At 32.4% G+C, this 19,626-nt stretch overlaps 1 protein-coding gene across 4 annotated transcripts in view; it reads left to right on the top strand.

Moving 5' to 3' along the window:
• LOC127729368 (potassium channel subfamily T member 2-like) overlaps positions 1-19,626 on the top strand; it is a 117,721-nt gene that overhangs the window by 40,108 nt on the left and 57,987 nt on the right. For 3 of the 4 annotated variants that reach the window (XM_052237148.1, XM_052237146.1, XM_052237147.1), the window contains exons 4-5: positions 16,424-16,516; positions 18,941-19,049. In XM_052237148.1, the coding sequence (XP_052093108.1) occupies positions 16,424-16,516; positions 18,941-19,049 (202 nt within the window). Of the gene's footprint in view, positions 1-16,423; positions 16,517-16,625; positions 16,654-18,940; positions 19,050-19,626 lie in introns of those variants that run through there. The other variant, XM_052237149.1, reaches the window with a different exon arrangement.

Here is a 19,626-nt window from a genome sequence, read left to right on the forward strand (position 1 = left end):
TTGATAGATTTTGGAAAATAAAGTAAAGATTCTTTAATATTCAAATAGTAGTACTATAATCAGATATTGACTATATAAAAAAGTCAAAAAGTTGGTGTCTGTATAAAAATTTAGTAGAACCTATTCTTAATCAAGATCCTGATGAAATTGTCTAGTCAATCTCGTATCATATGATACTAATGAGCTTCTTATTCCTTTTAATTAAAAATTTGATGGATTATAATCATATGAATGGAGTATTAAGTACCATGATGATAAGCAGTTCCTTATACATTGTGTTTCCTTGACAAATGATCCCATATAATACTGTCAATTTGTTTCATTAAATGTCAGAACTCTAATTTGGATATAAGAATCAAGTTTTATTTATATGTCCATACAGTCAATCACGTCTTAATAATAAAAGAGCTATATAGGAAATCACTATCTATAGAGGCCTGCAAAAGTATTTCATTCTTGTATCAAATTTCAGCCTCAACATAAAGGCACATATGTTGACCTGTAGTTGCTAACTTCTACTTCATTTTGTCTGTTGGAAAGTAGTCTCATTTGGCAATCATACCATATCCTCTATTTTTTCTACAAGTGTTCATTCTAATTTTCATCGATTAGGAGTTAGAGCAAATACTAGTGGGCTTAGAGTTGAATTAATGTGTCTGGGTAAAACGACATGTCTTCCTGCGGACTGTTACCTTGTGAACTAGCACCTACATAAACTGCCTCAGCATGTTGGTTTGGTACAAGGCAGGGTTAATACTCATAACAGTTGACATGTCCTGATATACATGCTGTTCGGTGTGAGCCAAGGCTCCGTGTTGAAGACCGTACTTTGACCTATAATGAAATTGAGAATGGAAATGGGGAATGTGTCAAAGAGACAACAACCCGACCATAGAGCAGACAACAGCCGAAGACCACCAATGGGTCTTCAATGCAGCGAGAAACTCCCGCACCCGGAGGCGTCCTTCAGCTGGCCCCTAAACAAATATGTATACTAGTTCAGTGATAATGGACGTCATACTAAACTCCAAATTATACACAAGAAACTAAAATTAAAAATGATACAAGACTAACAAAGGCCAGAGGCTCCTGACTTGGGACAGGCGCAAAAATACGGCGGGGTTAAACATGTTTTTTGAGATCTCCCCCCTCCCACCATACCTCTAGCCAATGTAGAAAAAACAAACGTACAATAAATCTCAGTTTAAGAGAAGTCCGAGTCCGATGTCAGAATAGGAAACAAAAGAAAATAAACAAAATGACAATAATACATAAATAACAACAGACTACTAGCAGTTACTGACATGCCAGCTCCAGACCTCAATATAACTGATTGAAAGATTATGTCTTCATCATATGAATATCAGGCACAATCCCTCCTGTTAGGGGTTTAGTATTATACCATCATAAAATATATGAGAAGAACATAACCCGTGTCATGCCAACAACTGGTTTTAGAATACATATGTTTAATTCCGATGCAAAGACCCTATAAGTGAATCAATATTAAAGCCAAAATATGCAATCTTTAATGACCTGACAACAGTATCGTAACTATATCCCTTCTTAATAAGTCTGTTTAAAGGTTTTGTTAGCTTTTGAGGTGAATACTGACATTTTTGTGCTTTGTAAAGAATATTACCATAAAAGATTGGATGTGAAATACCTGAACGTATAAGATGTCTGCATGTTGAGTTATATTTACGAATGATGTCCTTATACCGATGATAAAATTTAGTAAATGTTTTGACTAGTTTATGATTTACTTTTACAAATTGTGACTTGGATGGAGAGTTGTCTCATTGGCACTCATACCACATCTTCTTATATCTATGTAATATTTGTCACTGGAGGGTAAACACTAGTTCATCACCATCTTCCATACATACTAGGTGGACATAGCCATGTCCTATTGGTCAGTTGAGATTTTAAAAAAACACATAAGCGGGTCACCATGTTAATTTTCTAGAGAAAAATTGAAGTTTTTATTGGAATTTGTATTTTAGATCAAATTTACAGAAATTTTGAAATTTTCATTCAAGATACAATGATTTGTGTTTTCTTTAAGTTTTAAAGACAGAAAAATTCTGTTATTACATATTCTGAGTAAAGTTTACACAATGTTCTTTTCTGAATATGATCTAGCAATCAGTCACTGTGGTTAAAATGTCTTTATATAAACCAAATTGGTAATTAATATGTATTGAACATTCATCATTCTGTCAAGGATATATCTCTCTTAAAACTCTCTGTTAGTGATGGTAGAAACATTAGTTTGCTTGTAATCCCTTATACATATAATGGTTATATGGAAAAGATGCTGTAAGCCTCTTAGACAAAAACATGCATCAGAATTACAAAAATACAATTTATCATGAAAGTTCTTTTTTCAAGATGACAGACATATTGCAATCAACTTGTGTCCAAAGTTTGCCAAAATGAAGTCCAAGTCAAGATGTACCTTAGATTCTTCCATGCATCCAAGTCACTATACTTCCTGCAAACAAACTTGTTTTTTGGTGGGGGATAGGAATAATCCTGTCCTGTCCTTAATTGCATTGAAAGTAAATGTAGTAAAAAGATTAACGAATCTATGAAACGGATTTTGGTCAAATATCAAAAAATATTTAGCTCATGACTAATGCACTTTGTTTATTCATTAGTTATTACCGTTTTGTTGTTTGGTTGCTTCTCAAATATTTTTCGATATTCAAATCATTAGATTAGTTATTCCATAATTGTCTGTTCATCTTGTAGGTATACATTCTTATGCCCCACCTACTATAGTAGAGGGGCATTATGTTTTTCAGTCTGTGCATCCATTCATTCGTTTGTCCGTCCGTTCATCCGTCTGTCCTGCTTCAGGTTAAAGTTTTTGGTCAAGGTACTTTTTGATGAAATTGAAGTCCAATCAACTTGAAACTTAGTACACATGTTCCCTATGATATGATCTTTCTAATTTTAATGCCAAATTATAGTTTTGACCCCAATTTCACGGTCCACTGAACATAGAAAATGATAGTGCGAGTGGGGCATCCTTGTACTATGGACACATTATTGATTGTCTTTGTTCAGATTTAATGCAACAACAACAATGTATGATATAATATAAAAGAATATAACCTATGAATTGTGATATTGTTATCAATAGTATACTTGATTGTAGCAATTATTGAATGTTATGGTAACAATGTAACTACACTTAATGTTTGATAAAGGATATCCTTAATTTAAGCATTTATTGAATGTAAATGAAGCCATAAAAACCCACTGAATGTTTAGTAAATGATTAAGCAATAATGTGAATGCTTGATATAGCCAAATCCAATATTTGTTCTTGTAGGATTATCTTATACCATTCATTCAGTTTATCAGAATGATGTAAAACCTTGATAAAGTGTCACCTCATTACAACAAATCTTGATATAGTGTCACCTCATTACATGAAAACTTGATAAAGTGTCACCTCGTTACACCTAAACTTGATAAAGTGCCACCTCCTTGCCCAAAAACTTGATACAGTTTCACCTTACTGCACCAGAACTTGATAAAGTGTCACCTCATTACACCAAAACATAATAAAGTGTCACCTCATTACACCAAAACATAATAAAGTGTAACCTCATTACACCAAAACATAATAAAGTGTAACCTCATTACACCAAAACTTGATAAAGTGTTTACTCATTGCAGCCAGAACTTGATACAATGTCATCTTATTACATCAAAACTTGATAAAGTGTCATCTCATTACACCAAACCTAGATTGTCAACCAGTTCACCAATCTTTTATAAAGTGTCACCTCATTACACCTAAACTTAATAAAGTGTCACCTCATTACACAAAACCTAGATAAAGTGTCACCCAATTCACCAAACTTCAATTAAGTGTCACCTCATAACAACAAACCTAGGTAAAGTCACATCTCTTTACACCAAACTGAAAAAAAGTGTCACTTCATTACAAAAAATCATAATAAAGTATCCCTGTATTACACAAAACCTAGATAAAGGGTCACCTCATTTCACAAAACCAAACCTACATTTAGTGTCACTCATTACACCATACCAAAATAAAGTGTCACCTCTTTCAATGTCTTTACACAAAATCTAGATAATTGTCACCTCATTACACCAAACCTAGATAGTGACTTTTTAGTGTGTTACCACATTACACCAAACCTAATGAAAGTGTGTCATCATTACACAACCCAAAAAAAATACTATAGTATCACCCTATTAAACCAAACCTAGATAAAGTGTCACCTCATTTCACCAAACTTTGATGAAGTGTCAATTAATTACACTAAACCAAAATGAATGTCACCTTATTTAACCAAACCTAAATAAAGTGTTTCCTCGCTTTGCCAAACTTAGATAAAGTGTCACCTTATTAGACCAAATTAAGATTAAGTGTCACCTCATTTCACCACACCTAGATCAAATGCCATCCCATACACCAAAACTTAATAAATTGTCACCTCATTATACCAGATGTAGATAAAGAGTCACCTGATTACACCAGACTTAGATAAAGTGTCACCTCATTACACCAGACCTAGATAAAGTGTCACCTCATTACACCAGACGTAGATAAAGATTCACCTCATTACACCAGACGTAGATAAAAAGTCACCTCATTACACCAGACCTAGATAAAGAGTCACCTCATTACACCAGACGTAGATAAAGAGTCACCTGATTTCAAGTGACAAAAGATTTGTGATAAGTTTATTATTGTTATGAATTGTATTTATAGAAGGACAATGACATTTTGAATTAAAGTTGGAATGACAATGCTATTGGTTCATTTGGCAAACCTTCTTCTCTTCTGGCTACAAAATAGCAAAAATAGTAACCTTTAAGGTAAATTGGTTGTGGAGATCATTTTTTATGACAGAATATTTTAGATGAAAAGGATGTACTGGGTTTTGGATGAAGGCTAAATTAAATGTTTGATTGAAAGCTGATCAAATTTAGTAAAAGTATTGTATGGTACTGAAATTCAGCTTGAAGAGAAATTAAAAATCAAATCAGCAAAGCTTTTACTGTTAAGTGCCAAATAGTTTAGATTTTAAACAAAATGAAACTTTTCATTAAATGAAATGATGCATATGGCCACAAAAACTCCAGTTACTTAAAACAATTAAACAGAAATATTCTGTGCATTGAACTTTCATAATGGATTAAACTAACGTTGATCTGTATTGTACTGAATAACACATGGAAGACTTAAAGATTATTACTGTAGACATCTTGTCATAGATCTATTCATGGCTTCTGTTTTTTCATTTCCTATTAAAACATATCAATTCTTCCGTCAGAAAGCTTTATACTAATGAACTGTAAAGTATATATTGAAAACCTTGTTAAAAGGATGTTATATTAAGAATATGAAATCTTATAAAAATCAGAAACAAGTCACTCATTATAGAACTTTTCTTGGCTTTGCTTATTTTTGTCAATTAGATAGCCAAGTATAGTCAGAGGGGCAATAGCTTGAGGACTGATATTAATCAAAGGGAATAAACGATTTTATGCTCAGGTACATTATACTTCTGGTATACGATTTTCAACAACAAAAAGATTCAGGATTATAACATTTTTACATCATATTCTTCTGGTATATTACACTATTAGATATATCTTTGTTTACTTATTTTTTTGTGACTGATAGTTCAATTTGAATATTTTATTTAAGGTGGTACCTAACATTACAGGGAGATAACTCTGTAAAAATCAGCTAAACGTTTTAATCACGTTGTATTGTTAAGGAAATATTAAGCTTCTCAATGATCAAAATTAGTGTTTGTCAAACTGCTATATAACCAATGAAATTTTTCTGATAAAGTGGTTGGTTCAAATTTTTTGAAATTTTTATATTTTTGTCAAAGGGTCAAAGTAAACATTTTGTCAAAATCTTATGAAAATTAAACGAGCCAAATTAATATTAGTCAAGGTGTTGGGTACCACCTTAATTTAAACAATTGACAGGTACAGAAATCAATATTAACTAAGGGAAAACAGCTTTCAAAGACTTAATTACCTCATTAATTGAATTTTGTTACAAATTTTCGTTTGGACAATTTTTGTTTCAATGTATGAAATTCTTTAAATTAGCATTGATGAAATTTAAATATTTGGCCATCATGCAAGAAATTTGTTGAAGAAATATTTAGGTTCATCTGCAATGTTGTTCTTTTAAACTTATGATAGTATTGCTAACTCATATCACCTACTCTCTTTTTTTTTACTCCATATAGCACACCTTAGTGTAGAACACATGGAACAAATACATATCACAGACTATCATTGCACACTATTTTAGAATTTCATACATTCTTTTTCGATGGCTGAAAATATGAAATAAATTGTATGCACACAGAAGTAAATTGATTTGCTATTGATTGAGTTTTCAAATTTAATTGTTTAAATTGATGAAACAAACCATCAAAATAAATCATTTTATGATGTTTAAACACTTTTGTTGATTTGAGTCATTTTATGCAATTAAACTTCGATCTTAGAGGAAATATGATATAAGTATTCATAAATGCACTATTTGATTTTGTTTTAACCATTTTGAGAATTTTTCTAGTGTATTTCACTTTCAGTTATCTACCCTATAGTTTATAAAGTTGTGAATTTGATATCAGAGAAAACACTCCCATCAGCTTAATCGATTACCATAGTACTGTAAAAAATTGGCTTGATTAGAAATTGTCATCAGAAGTGTTTTTGTAATGAGACAGTCAGTGGTTTATTTTTAGTGTCTGCCAACCTTCTAACCTTGAAACAAAATCTTATTTTGTTTATTTGGGTTTCAGTTTGCTTCCATATTTTGTAGAATTCATTATTTTGTCAAGATATGATAATATTATCATGCTAATCTGCTTTTATTATTTGAAACAAGGAATTATTTGAATCTGGAATAATTTTGAATTCTGGAAAATTGATGAGAAATATATGATGAAAACTAACCCAACTAAATAGGGTTAGCCATGCGTGCATGGCTAAGGTGGGTTAGTTAGTTCATACTGAAATGATAGTGAAAGTAAAATTAACGTTAGCCATGCACGCATGGCTAACCCTATTTAGTTGGGTTAGTTTTCATCATACATTTCTAATCAATTTTCCAGAATTCAAAATTATTCCAGATTCAAATAATTGCTTGTTTTGAAGACTTTTATGCACAAGTTCCTCCTCTGGATATTTTTTTGTTAGTTTGCTGTCTCAGTGATGGTTGACAGACAACATCTGATATTTTGTTTTTTTTGTTGGTTTCCAATCTCAGTGATAGTTAATAGACAACATCTGATTTTTGTATTTTTAGCTCACCTGGCCAATAGGGCCAAGTGAGCTTTTCTCATCACTTGGCGTCCGTCGCCGTTGTTTTCCGTTAACTTTTACAAAAATAATCTCCTCTGAAACCACTGGACCAAATTTAACCAAACTTGGTTACAATCATCATTGGGGTATCTAGTTTAAAAATTGTGTATGATGACCCTGCTTGCCAACCAAGATGGCTGACATGGCTAAAAATAGAACATAGGGGTAAAATGCAAGTTTCGTCTATTATTTTGAAAACCGTTATAAATAGGGAAAATCTGACACCATCAAAAATGTTCAGAATGTTGAGAGCTCTACCAATTGTCCAAATATGTCAAAACTGTCAAACGACTTCTTATAGGAGTTATTGCCCTTAAATGACAAATTTTACCAATTTTTTCAATTTTGTGTATTATCTTGAAAACTATAATAGATAGAGAGAAACTTTAAAACAGCAAAAATGATCAGCAAGACAAGTTCTACAAATAAGTCTGCATGGTTGAAATCGACAGTCGACTCCTTATAAGAGTTATTGCCCTTTGATGACAATTTTTACTTTTTTTTTTTACGTTTTTGCCTTATATCTTAAAAATTATAATAGATAGATAGAAACTTAAATAAGCAAAAATGATCAGCAAGACAAGACTTACATTTAAGAAATTATTGAAGAAATCGTCCGACAACTCCTTATTGGAATTATTGCCCTTTAATGATGATTTTTACCATTTTTTTGCGTTTTGCCTTATAGGATAAAAATTATAATAGATAAATAGGGTTTAAATAGAGTAAGACACTTTAAATCACAAAAATGATCAGCAAGGCAAGATCTACTAATAAGTCAAATTTTGCCGATATAAATGTAGACTGTCACTCTTTATAAAAGTGATTGCCCTTAAATGAGGATTTTTTTTACCCTCTTTTGTGTTTTGAGCAAAAACTAAAGAAGATAGAGAGAAACTAAACAGACTAAATGATCAGCAAAACAAGCTCAACAAAATAGAGATTTTTGTCATGAATTCTATTCTCACCTACAATGTTGGAGAGTGTCCTTTGTTGAATATGCACAAAGACCAAGGTGAGCGACACAGGCTCTTTAGAGCCTTTAGACAGTTGTTGTTGTTGTTGGTTTGGTGCCCAGTGATGATTTATAGACAACATCTGATAATTGTTTTTTTTTTTTTGTTGGTTTGGTGTCTCAGTGATTGTTGCTCCTTTCTCCAATTACCTTTATTCAATTATTCATTTACCTGGTCCATCCATCATAGTTATTATACAAATGTATAATATAGATAAAGAATCATGGCTGAACACTTCATGTAGTTACTATGTAGTAATTTCCAGACATCTCCAAATTGTTAAATTTTGAAAAGGGAATTATACTAAGTTCAGTTGACTAATGAGAAGAAATACTGTAAACCAACTTGTTTGAGCAGCTTTAGCGAGTAGAAAAATAACTTGAATATTGAATATAAATTGTTGGGAATATGTTAAACTTGGATCCTTCCTTATTATACCCCACGCAACGAGTTGCTGAGGGTATAATGTTTTTGACCCGTCTGTCTGTCCGTCTGTCCATCAGTCAGTCCTTCAGTCCGTCAGTCCTGTTTCTTGTCATCGCAACTCCTCTCAAACCACACAACAGAATTTCGCGAAACCTTTTTAGATAATAAGGACATACTATGTAGTTGTGCATATCGACAGGAAATTACGATTCAATTCTTTTTCTAGGAGTTACGCCCCTTTGAACTTATTTACTTTAATGTACACTGCAACAGTTTGTCATCGCAACTCCTCTCAAACCACACAACAGAATTTCATGAAACCTTTTCAGATAATAAGGACATACTACGTAGATGTGCATGTCGACAGGAAATTAAGATTCAATTTTTTTCCAGGAGTTACGCCCCTTTGAACTTATTTGCCCAATATACTACTGCAACCTTTTGTCATCGCAACTCCTCTCAAACCACACAACAGAATTTCATGAAACCTTTTCAGATAATAAGGACATACTACGTAGATGTGCATATCGACAGGAAATTACGATTCAATTTTTTTCCAGGAGTTACGCCCCTTTGAACTTATTTGCCCAATATACTACTGCAAACTTTTGTCATCGCAACTCCTCTCAAACCACACAACAGAATTTCATGAAACTGTGTAGATAATAAGGACATACTATGTAGATGTGCATATTGACAGGAAATTATGATTCAATTTTTTTTTCTGATACAATTTTTTTTTCTTACACTTATTTTATTTCTCCAATGACAATGTGGGGACGTGGGGTATGTGAGCGCGCTCACTAAGGTTCTTTAATTTAACTACATAAAGTTGAAAATCGGGATATTAGATTGCTGCGAAGTGGGCTATAGAGAGGGCTAAACATGAAATAAAGTATCAGGGAAATAAGTAATATAGATACAATGAATAAGCGTTGTATCTATAACTTAAACTATTGTGTTTTAATGTCTTTTCAAAATTAAAGCCTTTTCTTAATTAGAAGGTATTGTAAGTGAGTTTAAATAACCATGTTATCATGTTCAACAATGCATTATTTAATCTAAGATCACAACTCATTGGTTAGAAAAATACAAATATAACACAACATGTCTGCCTTTAAATTATCAGGCATCTGAATATTATATGTGTTTACAAAATAAGACATATTCAAACTTATTTCTAATAAAATTGAGAATAGAAATGGAGAATGTGCCAAAGAGACAACAACCTGACCAAAGAACATATAAACTATATATAATAAGTATTTTACCGAAATTTCTATCAAGAAGCCTAATTCTTAAGGCACATCACGATTTACTCTAATTGAATGTAATCATTTTCATTTCAAATATGTGAAATAGCCAATAATAATCCAAAAATAAACGGTAAAACTCGCTATTATTACAAAAAAATCCAAAATTACATACAAAACAAGAAAAAAACAGAAAAAACTAAAGAATAGGGATATCAAAGAGAATACAGGGATTCGAACCTAAACCGACAAATCCCTACCTTTAACTTGACTCTTTAACTCATTGATCATAACCATGCTAACCTCGCGGCTACCAACTTATACTATACAATTGCGTATTATGTATATATAAAGGTACAAGCCTTGTGTGTCTGTTGTCCTGATGAATATCATATGTTTATTTATATATAAAATTGAAATTGTAACCCATTGGTAATCGAGAGGTTTCATCGATATGTTGATATCAGTCACACATAACAGATTTCAAGGACGGGTTCGATTCCCAGTGAAGGCATATAAAAATTACAAAAATTAGAGGTAAGTTTTTAAATTAATTCCATTAGTGAACAGAAATCAGTAAATTATCCAATTCAAACTTAATGAAATTAGGCACACAAAAGAAACAATTGAAAATAATTTGGTGAATCCATTTCAGAGACAGATTTAGGAAGAGTTGATTCTAGAAAAAGAATCCACGGTAAATGAATAGGCTGACATCACAACAATGGTTTAAGTTGGTTTACATTAGATTCCAACATCTGACCTCAGACTACAAGACAGTCATATTCGTAAACTAAATTTATTTGACGTTAACGTTCTAAAGATTAAATGTCATTTTTACGCTTCTGTCAGACTGATTTAAGATTTAACAATAGAATATTGAGAGTCTGTGATACTACAGACTTAATTTATGACCTTCCTGTCACTCCATAAGCAAATTGTAGTCTATAAGAGAAAGGTTCCACAAGTAAAATCAAATTAAACAAGCACTAATAGGTGTTATTTCATCTGCAATCTAATTTGGAAATTTCTTTCTAAATGTCATCTGAAAAAAAGCTATAATTTGTGATAGACTGATGAAAAAAAAAAGAAATAGTATATGACAACCATAGACCCCTTTTTATGATGATTTGATCTTTAATGAGGCAGTTTTTTTAATCAAGTGGTATATAGATTAGAGCTGTTAAAATGTTGGGTGTAATACATCACGTACAGGTCAACTACACAACCATGAAAATGAACAGAGCTTGTAAAATTGATACACGCTGATAAAATATTTATTAATATCATTGATTCCCTGAACAGTTTCTTTATTGTTCTTTATTGAGGTGTTTTGTGTTACTGAAATTAATTTTCATAATTAATGTTGTAATGAGACCTCCCATGAGGGAGTTGTGTTACAATCCAGAGGCTACTTACATAATGTCAGTTTGAAAATTTAATAATCTTAATCGTTCTTCTGGATAATACTGAACTTTAAAAGATAATTTTGTTTGTCATATGTTGCTGGATCAACCTATGTAAGTTTTAGTCATTCCGTAAATCAAAGTAAAGCATACCAAAGTTTGATATTTTGAAGCATTTTTCTAGATTGATTTTTATTTTTTAGCTCAGAGCCATAAGTTGTAGAGTGGAATATGTATAATCACTTGGAAATCCAGTGACTGGTTAAGCAGCTATTGCCGTATACAACAAGCCTACCGCCATTTGTTATGTTTAGCAGATATGAATGTATGAAATCCAATAAATTAATCTGACCAAAAAATAAAATAGGTGTCTGTCCTTTATGCAGAAAAAATTCTTTAAATGTTGATTGAAATCCACAGAATTGTATAGGATGATTTGTGGATACTAAATGCCTTCCCACATTTGTCCTGTTTGTAGATATGATTAAGTCCAAGCCCCAAATTTAAACAGATCAAAAGATGAAATAGGCTGTGCACAATGTTAATAGTTACGGAAGATTTCTGAAAATCGGTGGGTTAAAGGAGTGAAACACCAATGAAACAGCAATCCAACAATACAAATATAAAGATAAAATAAAAATGTAGATAAACCATATGATCATCTAATGATTGACCTATGTCCACATTTTTGTCCACTTAAAAGGGCAAGCTCATAATTGATCTCTGACTGATTATTTCACAATCTTTTCTAGGGAAAATGTTTCATTTTTTAAATAAATGCAATTTTTCTCATCAGAAAAATCCCTATATAAATAGTATAAACTATTTTGTAATATCTGTGGAGGAATGTGTTTGTTATGAAATAGTATGCAAAATGAGAAGCTAATTATCTATATAATTATTACACAAATATAACATTGACTGTATCATAGTGCACTCCAGTTGGCAGTTTGTCTGGTAGTAATGTACTCACTATCCCTTACTAATTAAGGTAACTTATTTAAATTGCAGAATAGAAAAGATGATAGTAATTAGGTAAATCTGTTTCTTTTAGATTTCTGTGTTAATATCTGAATTTACCAGGAAAATTGACATTCAAGTGTCGTCTGTTCTTTACAGAGCATATGTTCCTACTGTTGAACAGGCCTTGCGGTCATAAAACTTTCGAGTACGATAATTGTACTCAGACTCAGAAATCAGCCAATCAAAACACTGGATTTGTTGTTTCGAGCACAAATTTTGTACTCCGAGTACTGAGTAAGGTTTTATGATCGAGAGCCCAGGTGATCTTAGAGATAAAATGTAATAAACAGCTAATTACTGTTCCTATTTACTAAAATATTATAATATATAAAGTTGAATTATAAAAAGAGTCCACAGAATTTTTTTTACAATGTTCTCAAAGTCCTAATCAATCATGTACCACAATATATTTTGTATTTCGGTTGTTTTTAGACATTTTCTTAGTTCAGTAATTATCTAAAAGATTTAGGTTTTGATTCTGTTTTTGTCTGGTTGGATGAAAGGAATGTAATATGGCTTGCTAATGGTAAATGTATTTTTATGGCTTTGCAATTACGTCTTCTAAAACCTGTTTCTGAAGCAGTCATTTAACTGCCTTTCCATTTATGTGTTTCCAAACCATTTTGAATGTGAAATTTCTTATTTATTGTGTAATAACAGGAAATCAGACATCTAAGTCATTCAGTTATACCTGCAAAGAGACATTTAGCCAATCAAACAAACTCATGCTTTCAAATGTGACCAGCTGGCATTGCATTGTAGATGGTTCTGTCTGATCATTTACATATCTATCTAGAATTATGATCACCATATAGATATCTGATGTAAATTGTTCTTTTCCTTTAATCTTTTCCCTTTGTTGCTATCTGCTTGTCAGTTCCATAATCAGCTGTGTACACCAGATGTAATAAAGATATCTCTTGTCTTTTTGAGTTGTCTTTACTTTAAATCCAGAAGTGACATAATCATTTATTATATAATGATGTGTTTAGAATTAAGTATGAAAAGCTTTAAGTTCTATTGCAATATTTGATAATTTTTGTTAATTTTTTTAAGTAGTACATGTACAACAGTCATATTAAGTCATGGTGTTGTTGATTTCATTAGGCTGGAGAAATTAGATTATGCCTCATGTTATCATACAATGATCTTTAAAACAACCAAATGGTCACATTTTTCAAGGTTTGGTTGAATTAGCATTCTGAAAAGCTAATATTTTATTGCAATATTTAATAAAATTTCTGCTTCAGTTATTTTCATGCCCCCCTATGATAGTAGAGGGACATTATGTTTTTTGGTCTGTGCGTCCTTTCATTGGTTCGTTCGTCTGTTGGTTCGTCCGTTCGTCCATCTGTCCCGCTCCAGGTTAAAGTTTTTGGTCAAGGTAGTTTTGATGAAGTTGAAGTCCAATCAACTTGAAACTTAGTACACATGTTCCCTATGATATGATCTTTCTAATTTTAATGCCAAATTAGAGTTTTGACCCCAATTTCACTGTCTACTGAACATAGCAAATGATAGTGCGAGTGGGGCATCCGTGTACTAAGGACACATTCTTGTTTTTCATGATGCTGGAGGATCTGGATAGCCTTATTATATCACATAATGATCACAAAAACAACTAAATGGTCACATTTTATAAGTTTTTAAGAAAACTTTGACTGAAAATAATTCTTATATTTTCTGGTATCTGCTGTTGACAATTCTTAACCTTAACTTAGCATATCTGTTTTCTGTAAGACTGTTAAGCTGAACTTAGCACATCTGTTTTTTGTAAGACTGTTAAGCTGAACCTAGCATATCTGTTTTCTGTAAGACTGTTAAGCTGAACCTAGCATATCTGTTTTCTGTAAGACTGTTAAGCTGAACCTAGCATATCTGTTTTCTGTAAGACTGTTAAGCTGAACTGAGCATATCTGTTTTTTGTAAGACTGTTAAGCAAAACTTGGAATATCTGTTTTCTGTAAAACTGTTAAGCTGTACTTTGCATATCTGTTTTTCTGTAAGACTGTTAAGCTAAACTTAGCATATCTGTTTTCTGTAAGACTGTTAAGCTGAACTTAGCATATCTGTTTTCTGTAAGACTGTTAACCTGAACTTAGCAAGTCTGCTTTCTGTAAGCTTGTTAACCTGAACTTAGCATATTTATTTTCTGTAAACTTGGTATGATGAACTTAGGAAGTGTTCTTTCTGAAAGCTTATTTAGCTGAACGTAGCAAGTCTGCTTTCTGTAAGTTGGTTAACCTGAACTTAGCAAGTGTGCTCTCTGTAAGCTTGTTAAGCTGAATGTAGCAAGTCTGCTTTCTGTAAGCCTGTTAACCTGAACTTAGCAAGTCTGCTTTCTGTAAGCTTGTTAAGCTGAACATAGCAAGTATACTTTCTGTAAGCCTGTTAACTTGAACCTAGCATGTTTGCTTTCTGTAAGCTTGTTAACCTGAACTTACCAAGTCTGCTTTCTGTAAGCTTCTTAACCTGAACTTATCATATTTATTTTCTGTAAACTTGTTATGATGAACTTAGGAAGTGTTCTTTCTGAAAGCTTTTTAAGCTGAACTTAGCATGTCTGCTTTCTGTAAGTTTGTTAACCTGAACTTAACAAGTGTGCTCTCTGTAAGCTTGTCAACCTGAACTTAGCAAGTCTGCTTTCTGTAAGCTTGTTCAGCTGAACATAGCAAGTATGCTTTCTGTAAGTCTGTTAACCTGAACCTAGCATGTGTGCTTTCTGTAAGCTTGTTTACCTGAACTTAGCATATTTATTTTCTGTAAACTTGTTATGAGGAACTTAGGAAGTGTTCTTTCAGAAAGCTTATTAAGCTAAACTTATCAAGTCTGCTTTCTGTAAGTTGGATAACCTGAACTTAGCAAGTGTGCTCTCTGTAAGCTTGTCAACCTGAATTTACCGAGTCTGCTTTCTGTAAGCTTGTTAAGCTGAACTTGGAAAGTGTGCTTTCTGTAAGCTTGTTAAGCTGAACTTGGAAAGTATGCTTTCTGTAAACTTGTTAAGCTGAACTTAGCAAGTCTGCTTTTCAAAAGCCTGTTAACCTGAACTTAGCAAGTATGCTTGTTAAGCTGAACTTAGCAAGTCTACTTACTGTAAGTTGGTTAACCTGAACTTAAGAAGTCTGCTTTCTGTAAGCTTGTTAAGATGAACTTATCAAGTCTCCTTTCTGTAATTTGGTTAACTTGAACTTAGTGAGTATGCTCTCTGTAAGCTTGTTAAGATGAACTAAGCAAGTCTGCTTTCTGTAATCTTTGTAAGCTGAACTTAGCAAGTCTGCTTTCTGTAAGTATGTTACATTTTTAGCAGAATGCTTGTTGGGCTGAACTAAGCAAGTCTGCTTTCTGTAAGCTGGTTAATCTGAACTTAGCAAGTGTGCTTTCTGTAAGATGTTAAGCTGAACTTAGCAAGTCTGCTTTTTGTAAGCTTGTTGAGCTGAACTTAGCAAATCTGCTTTCTTTAAGCTGTTTAAGCAAAGGAAACCTTTATTTTATTACATGAAAACCATATATAATAATACAATTTCACTATTTGATCATCACATTTTCAAACATAGAAATCTTATAATACTTAGCAGTCCCACACAATATCAAGGTTAAATATTATCCTGTTTATTTGTAATTCACTAAAAAGCTTCATAATTGTGACTCAGAGCATCAATATTCAGAAAACGAGATAATTGGATCCCTATAAGAAATCAAATGCAAATTGAAACAGGATATGTTGATTATAAAAAAATTATTTGTGTTCTTTATACATTGCATGACATAGCCTAATCCAATATGGGGTTGAGTATTGAAAGATGTAACTAGAACAAAAGGCATAAATGATTGCATTACAAGTGATTTTGATTTATAAATTTTTAAACAATATATAGTAATGAAATACATGAAGAATTTTTATTTATTACAGTAACGACAATGACTCAGCTAGTGCTAATGCCTCATCACAATGTCATCGATTAACAGACCCTTCTGAATTCAGACACAATCCTGTTATTAACTGGTAAGTCAAGGTCATCTCAAGGGTTTTTATAGACCCTTCTGAATTCAGACACAATCTTGTTATTGACTGGTAAGTCAAGGTCATCTCAAGGGTTTTTATAGACCTTCTGAATTCAGACACAATCCTGTTATTAACTGGTAAGTCAAGGTCATCTCAAGGGTTTTTATAGACCTTCTGAATTCAGACACAATCTTGTTATTAACTGGTAAGTCAAGGTCATCTCAAGGGTTTTTATAGACCCTTCTGGATTCAGACACAATCCTGTTATTAGTCCCCTACTGACGAAGTCGAAGGGGACTTTAGGTTTGCACTCCGTCCGTCTGTCTGTCCATCTGTCAGTCTGGCAAATCAGTTTTCCACACTTTTTTTCTTCATGCTTGAAGATATTGATTTTATATTTTGTGTATTGTTTATTCATGACAACTTACAGATCTAGTTTGAGTTTTGTTCCAGTCTGATGATTTGGTGCAGAGTTATGGTCCTTGGACTTAGAAAATTCACTTGATCAGTTTTCCACACTTTTTTTCGTCATACTTCAAGATATTGACTTATATGTGTTATATAGTTTTATCAGATCAAGTTCAAATTTTGTTCCGGTCTGATGAGTTTGTGCAGAGTTATTGTCCTTGGACTTAGAAAGACTTAGAAAATTCACTCAAATAATCAGTTTTCCACACTTTTTTTCGTCATGCTTGAAAATATTGATTTGATAATTGGTATATAGTTTACACCATGACAAGTTATAGATCAAGATAGCATTTTGTTCCAGTACAATGAATTTTTCACCGGTAGGGGACTATGTATTGCCATGCAATACTCTCAGAATGTTTGTTAACTGGCAAGTCAAGGTCATCTCAAGGGTTTTTATAGACCCTTCTGAATTCAGACACAATCCTGTTATTAACATGTAAGTCAGGGTCATCTCAAAGGTTTGGTAAACATTGTCATAGATTTATAGACCATGCTGAATACTCATACTGAACAGGTATGAAATATTTGCCACTGGATGTTTAATAAGCAGCCAACAGTCAATCATCATCAACCATGCAGCTGAATTTAGAAATAGTCCTGCTATTGCTAGGTCTCAACTCTTAATGTTTCTCTCCACTCAAAATTAACAGTCAGGTCATAGTAGGTGGTAATTCAAGGTCATCTAAACTTCCTGTTGGTTGGGTATATATTCAGTGTCCAATGTTAATTTGAAAATATTTACATAGAGACATAGGCCTACAGATCCAAATGAATTGATACACAGTCCTTTCATTAGCTGATAAGTACTATTCAACAGAGTTGTTGTTCTTGAAGAAAATCTGCTGGTCTTCACTATTATTTCCATTGCAAAATACCAAAACTGTTTCTGACCTTTGCAAAACTTTGGTAGTCAAAACCTTGGACCTCTACTTTTAAAGTCCTTATGATGTAAAACATGTCATAATCTTTTTAATTTACTGAATAACATTGTTTACCTCTAGATGTTTTTTTAATAAGTTGTGTGGTTGGGTTGCTGTATCATTAGCATATAACCCACATTTCCTTTTATTCATAAATACAATTAGATATGCTTACGATAGGAATTTCAAATTTGTTCATTTTACATTTAGTTCAAACATGAATCACATATACAATATGTATGCTGTAGACTGTTCAAATAGTATCAGCCTAGAAAAGACCGTCCTAAATTCAGATAATAAGTATTAACACATGATATTTTTAGACTGTCATGGTTTTAATATTTAATTTGTATGAAATATTGCTGACATTTCTATGGCATATATGTTTATCAATTTAGACAGAGACAATAAGATTGAGACTACAGTAATTTCATCCATTAATACCAGCAGATAGTGTAGATACCAATTGTGATGTAGAGAATACATGTTTTATTTTGTGATATTGGATTGATAAGCTTCCAAACTATAGAGTTAATACTGAATATATGAATAGAAGAAGATGTGGGATCAATATCAATGACCTAATTTCACCAAAAGCTGTCATCTCAAGGTCACCATATGTTCTTCAATTATTGATAAGCATCATGATGAACATTACAATGCATTGGTATATATGTCCACTACTAAATATCTCATTTCATTCCAGATTAAAATTATATTGTGTATTATTGGTCTATCATGAAGTGATGACCTCTATTCATTTTCAAGATCAGAGGACTGTGTTCCAGAAAACTAGCTTAGCCCCTGCCACATGTAAATGTGTGATTGAATTTTTTGTGAAAATGTTTACCTAAATTTTTTTCTGCTTTATAATAAAAAAGTGATGTTGACATTTGATGTTCTCTGGATATCTTTGGGCCTTTTTGAATGTGTTTAAGTCACTGTCTCATAGACGTGTACCACATATCTTATTCTATTCATACATAATTTGGTAATCACTGTATGTTTATTTTGTATACTTTCTTTACTACAGGAATCACATACTTTTTGTAAACAGAGACGATGTGTTGTGGGCTGTTCAAGTTAGTGTGGCATGTATCAGTCTGGCAGAGACAATCCTTGTCCAATATCTCAGCTATAAGGTAGGTTCATGTTTTAGTCTGGAATAGACAATCCTTGTTTTATATCTCAGCTATAAGGTAGGTTCATGTTTTAGTTTGGCAGAGACAATCTTTGTTTTATATCTCAGCTATAAGGTAAGTTCATGTTTTAGTCTGGAAGAACCAATCCTTGTTTTATATCTCAGCTATAAGGTAGGTTCATGTATCAGTCTGGCAGAGACAATCCCTGTTCAATATCTCAGCTATAAGTTAGGTCCATGTTTTAGTTTGGCAGAGACAATCCTTGTTCATTTGTCAGCTAGATCTATACCCAGCATAGATGGCTTTAGTCAGATTTTGAACAATTTAATAAAATATTTTTGGTTTGCACTGCTCTTTAGTTTGTTATTGAGTTGTCCTTTCAACTGTTTTGATTTTAGCCCAGTAATTGGTCTTATATAGATGAAGCCAGTGTCTTGTGTATAAGATTATAAACCTTGTAGCTTTGATGAATTTTTTCAGCTATAAGTATCTGTCAGAACCATCTTTGTTCATTATCTTAGCTATACCATTGATAATATGTCATCTTGTCAAAGACAATTCAAATGGTTTCCTTGGT

This window comes from Mytilus californianus, unplaced genomic scaffold (assembly GCF_021869535.1).
Source record: "Mytilus californianus isolate M0D057914Y unplaced genomic scaffold, xbMytCali1.0.p SCAF_2, whole genome shotgun sequence".
Classification (NCBI taxonomy): domain Eukaryota; kingdom Metazoa; phylum Mollusca; class Bivalvia; order Mytilida; family Mytilidae; genus Mytilus; species Mytilus californianus.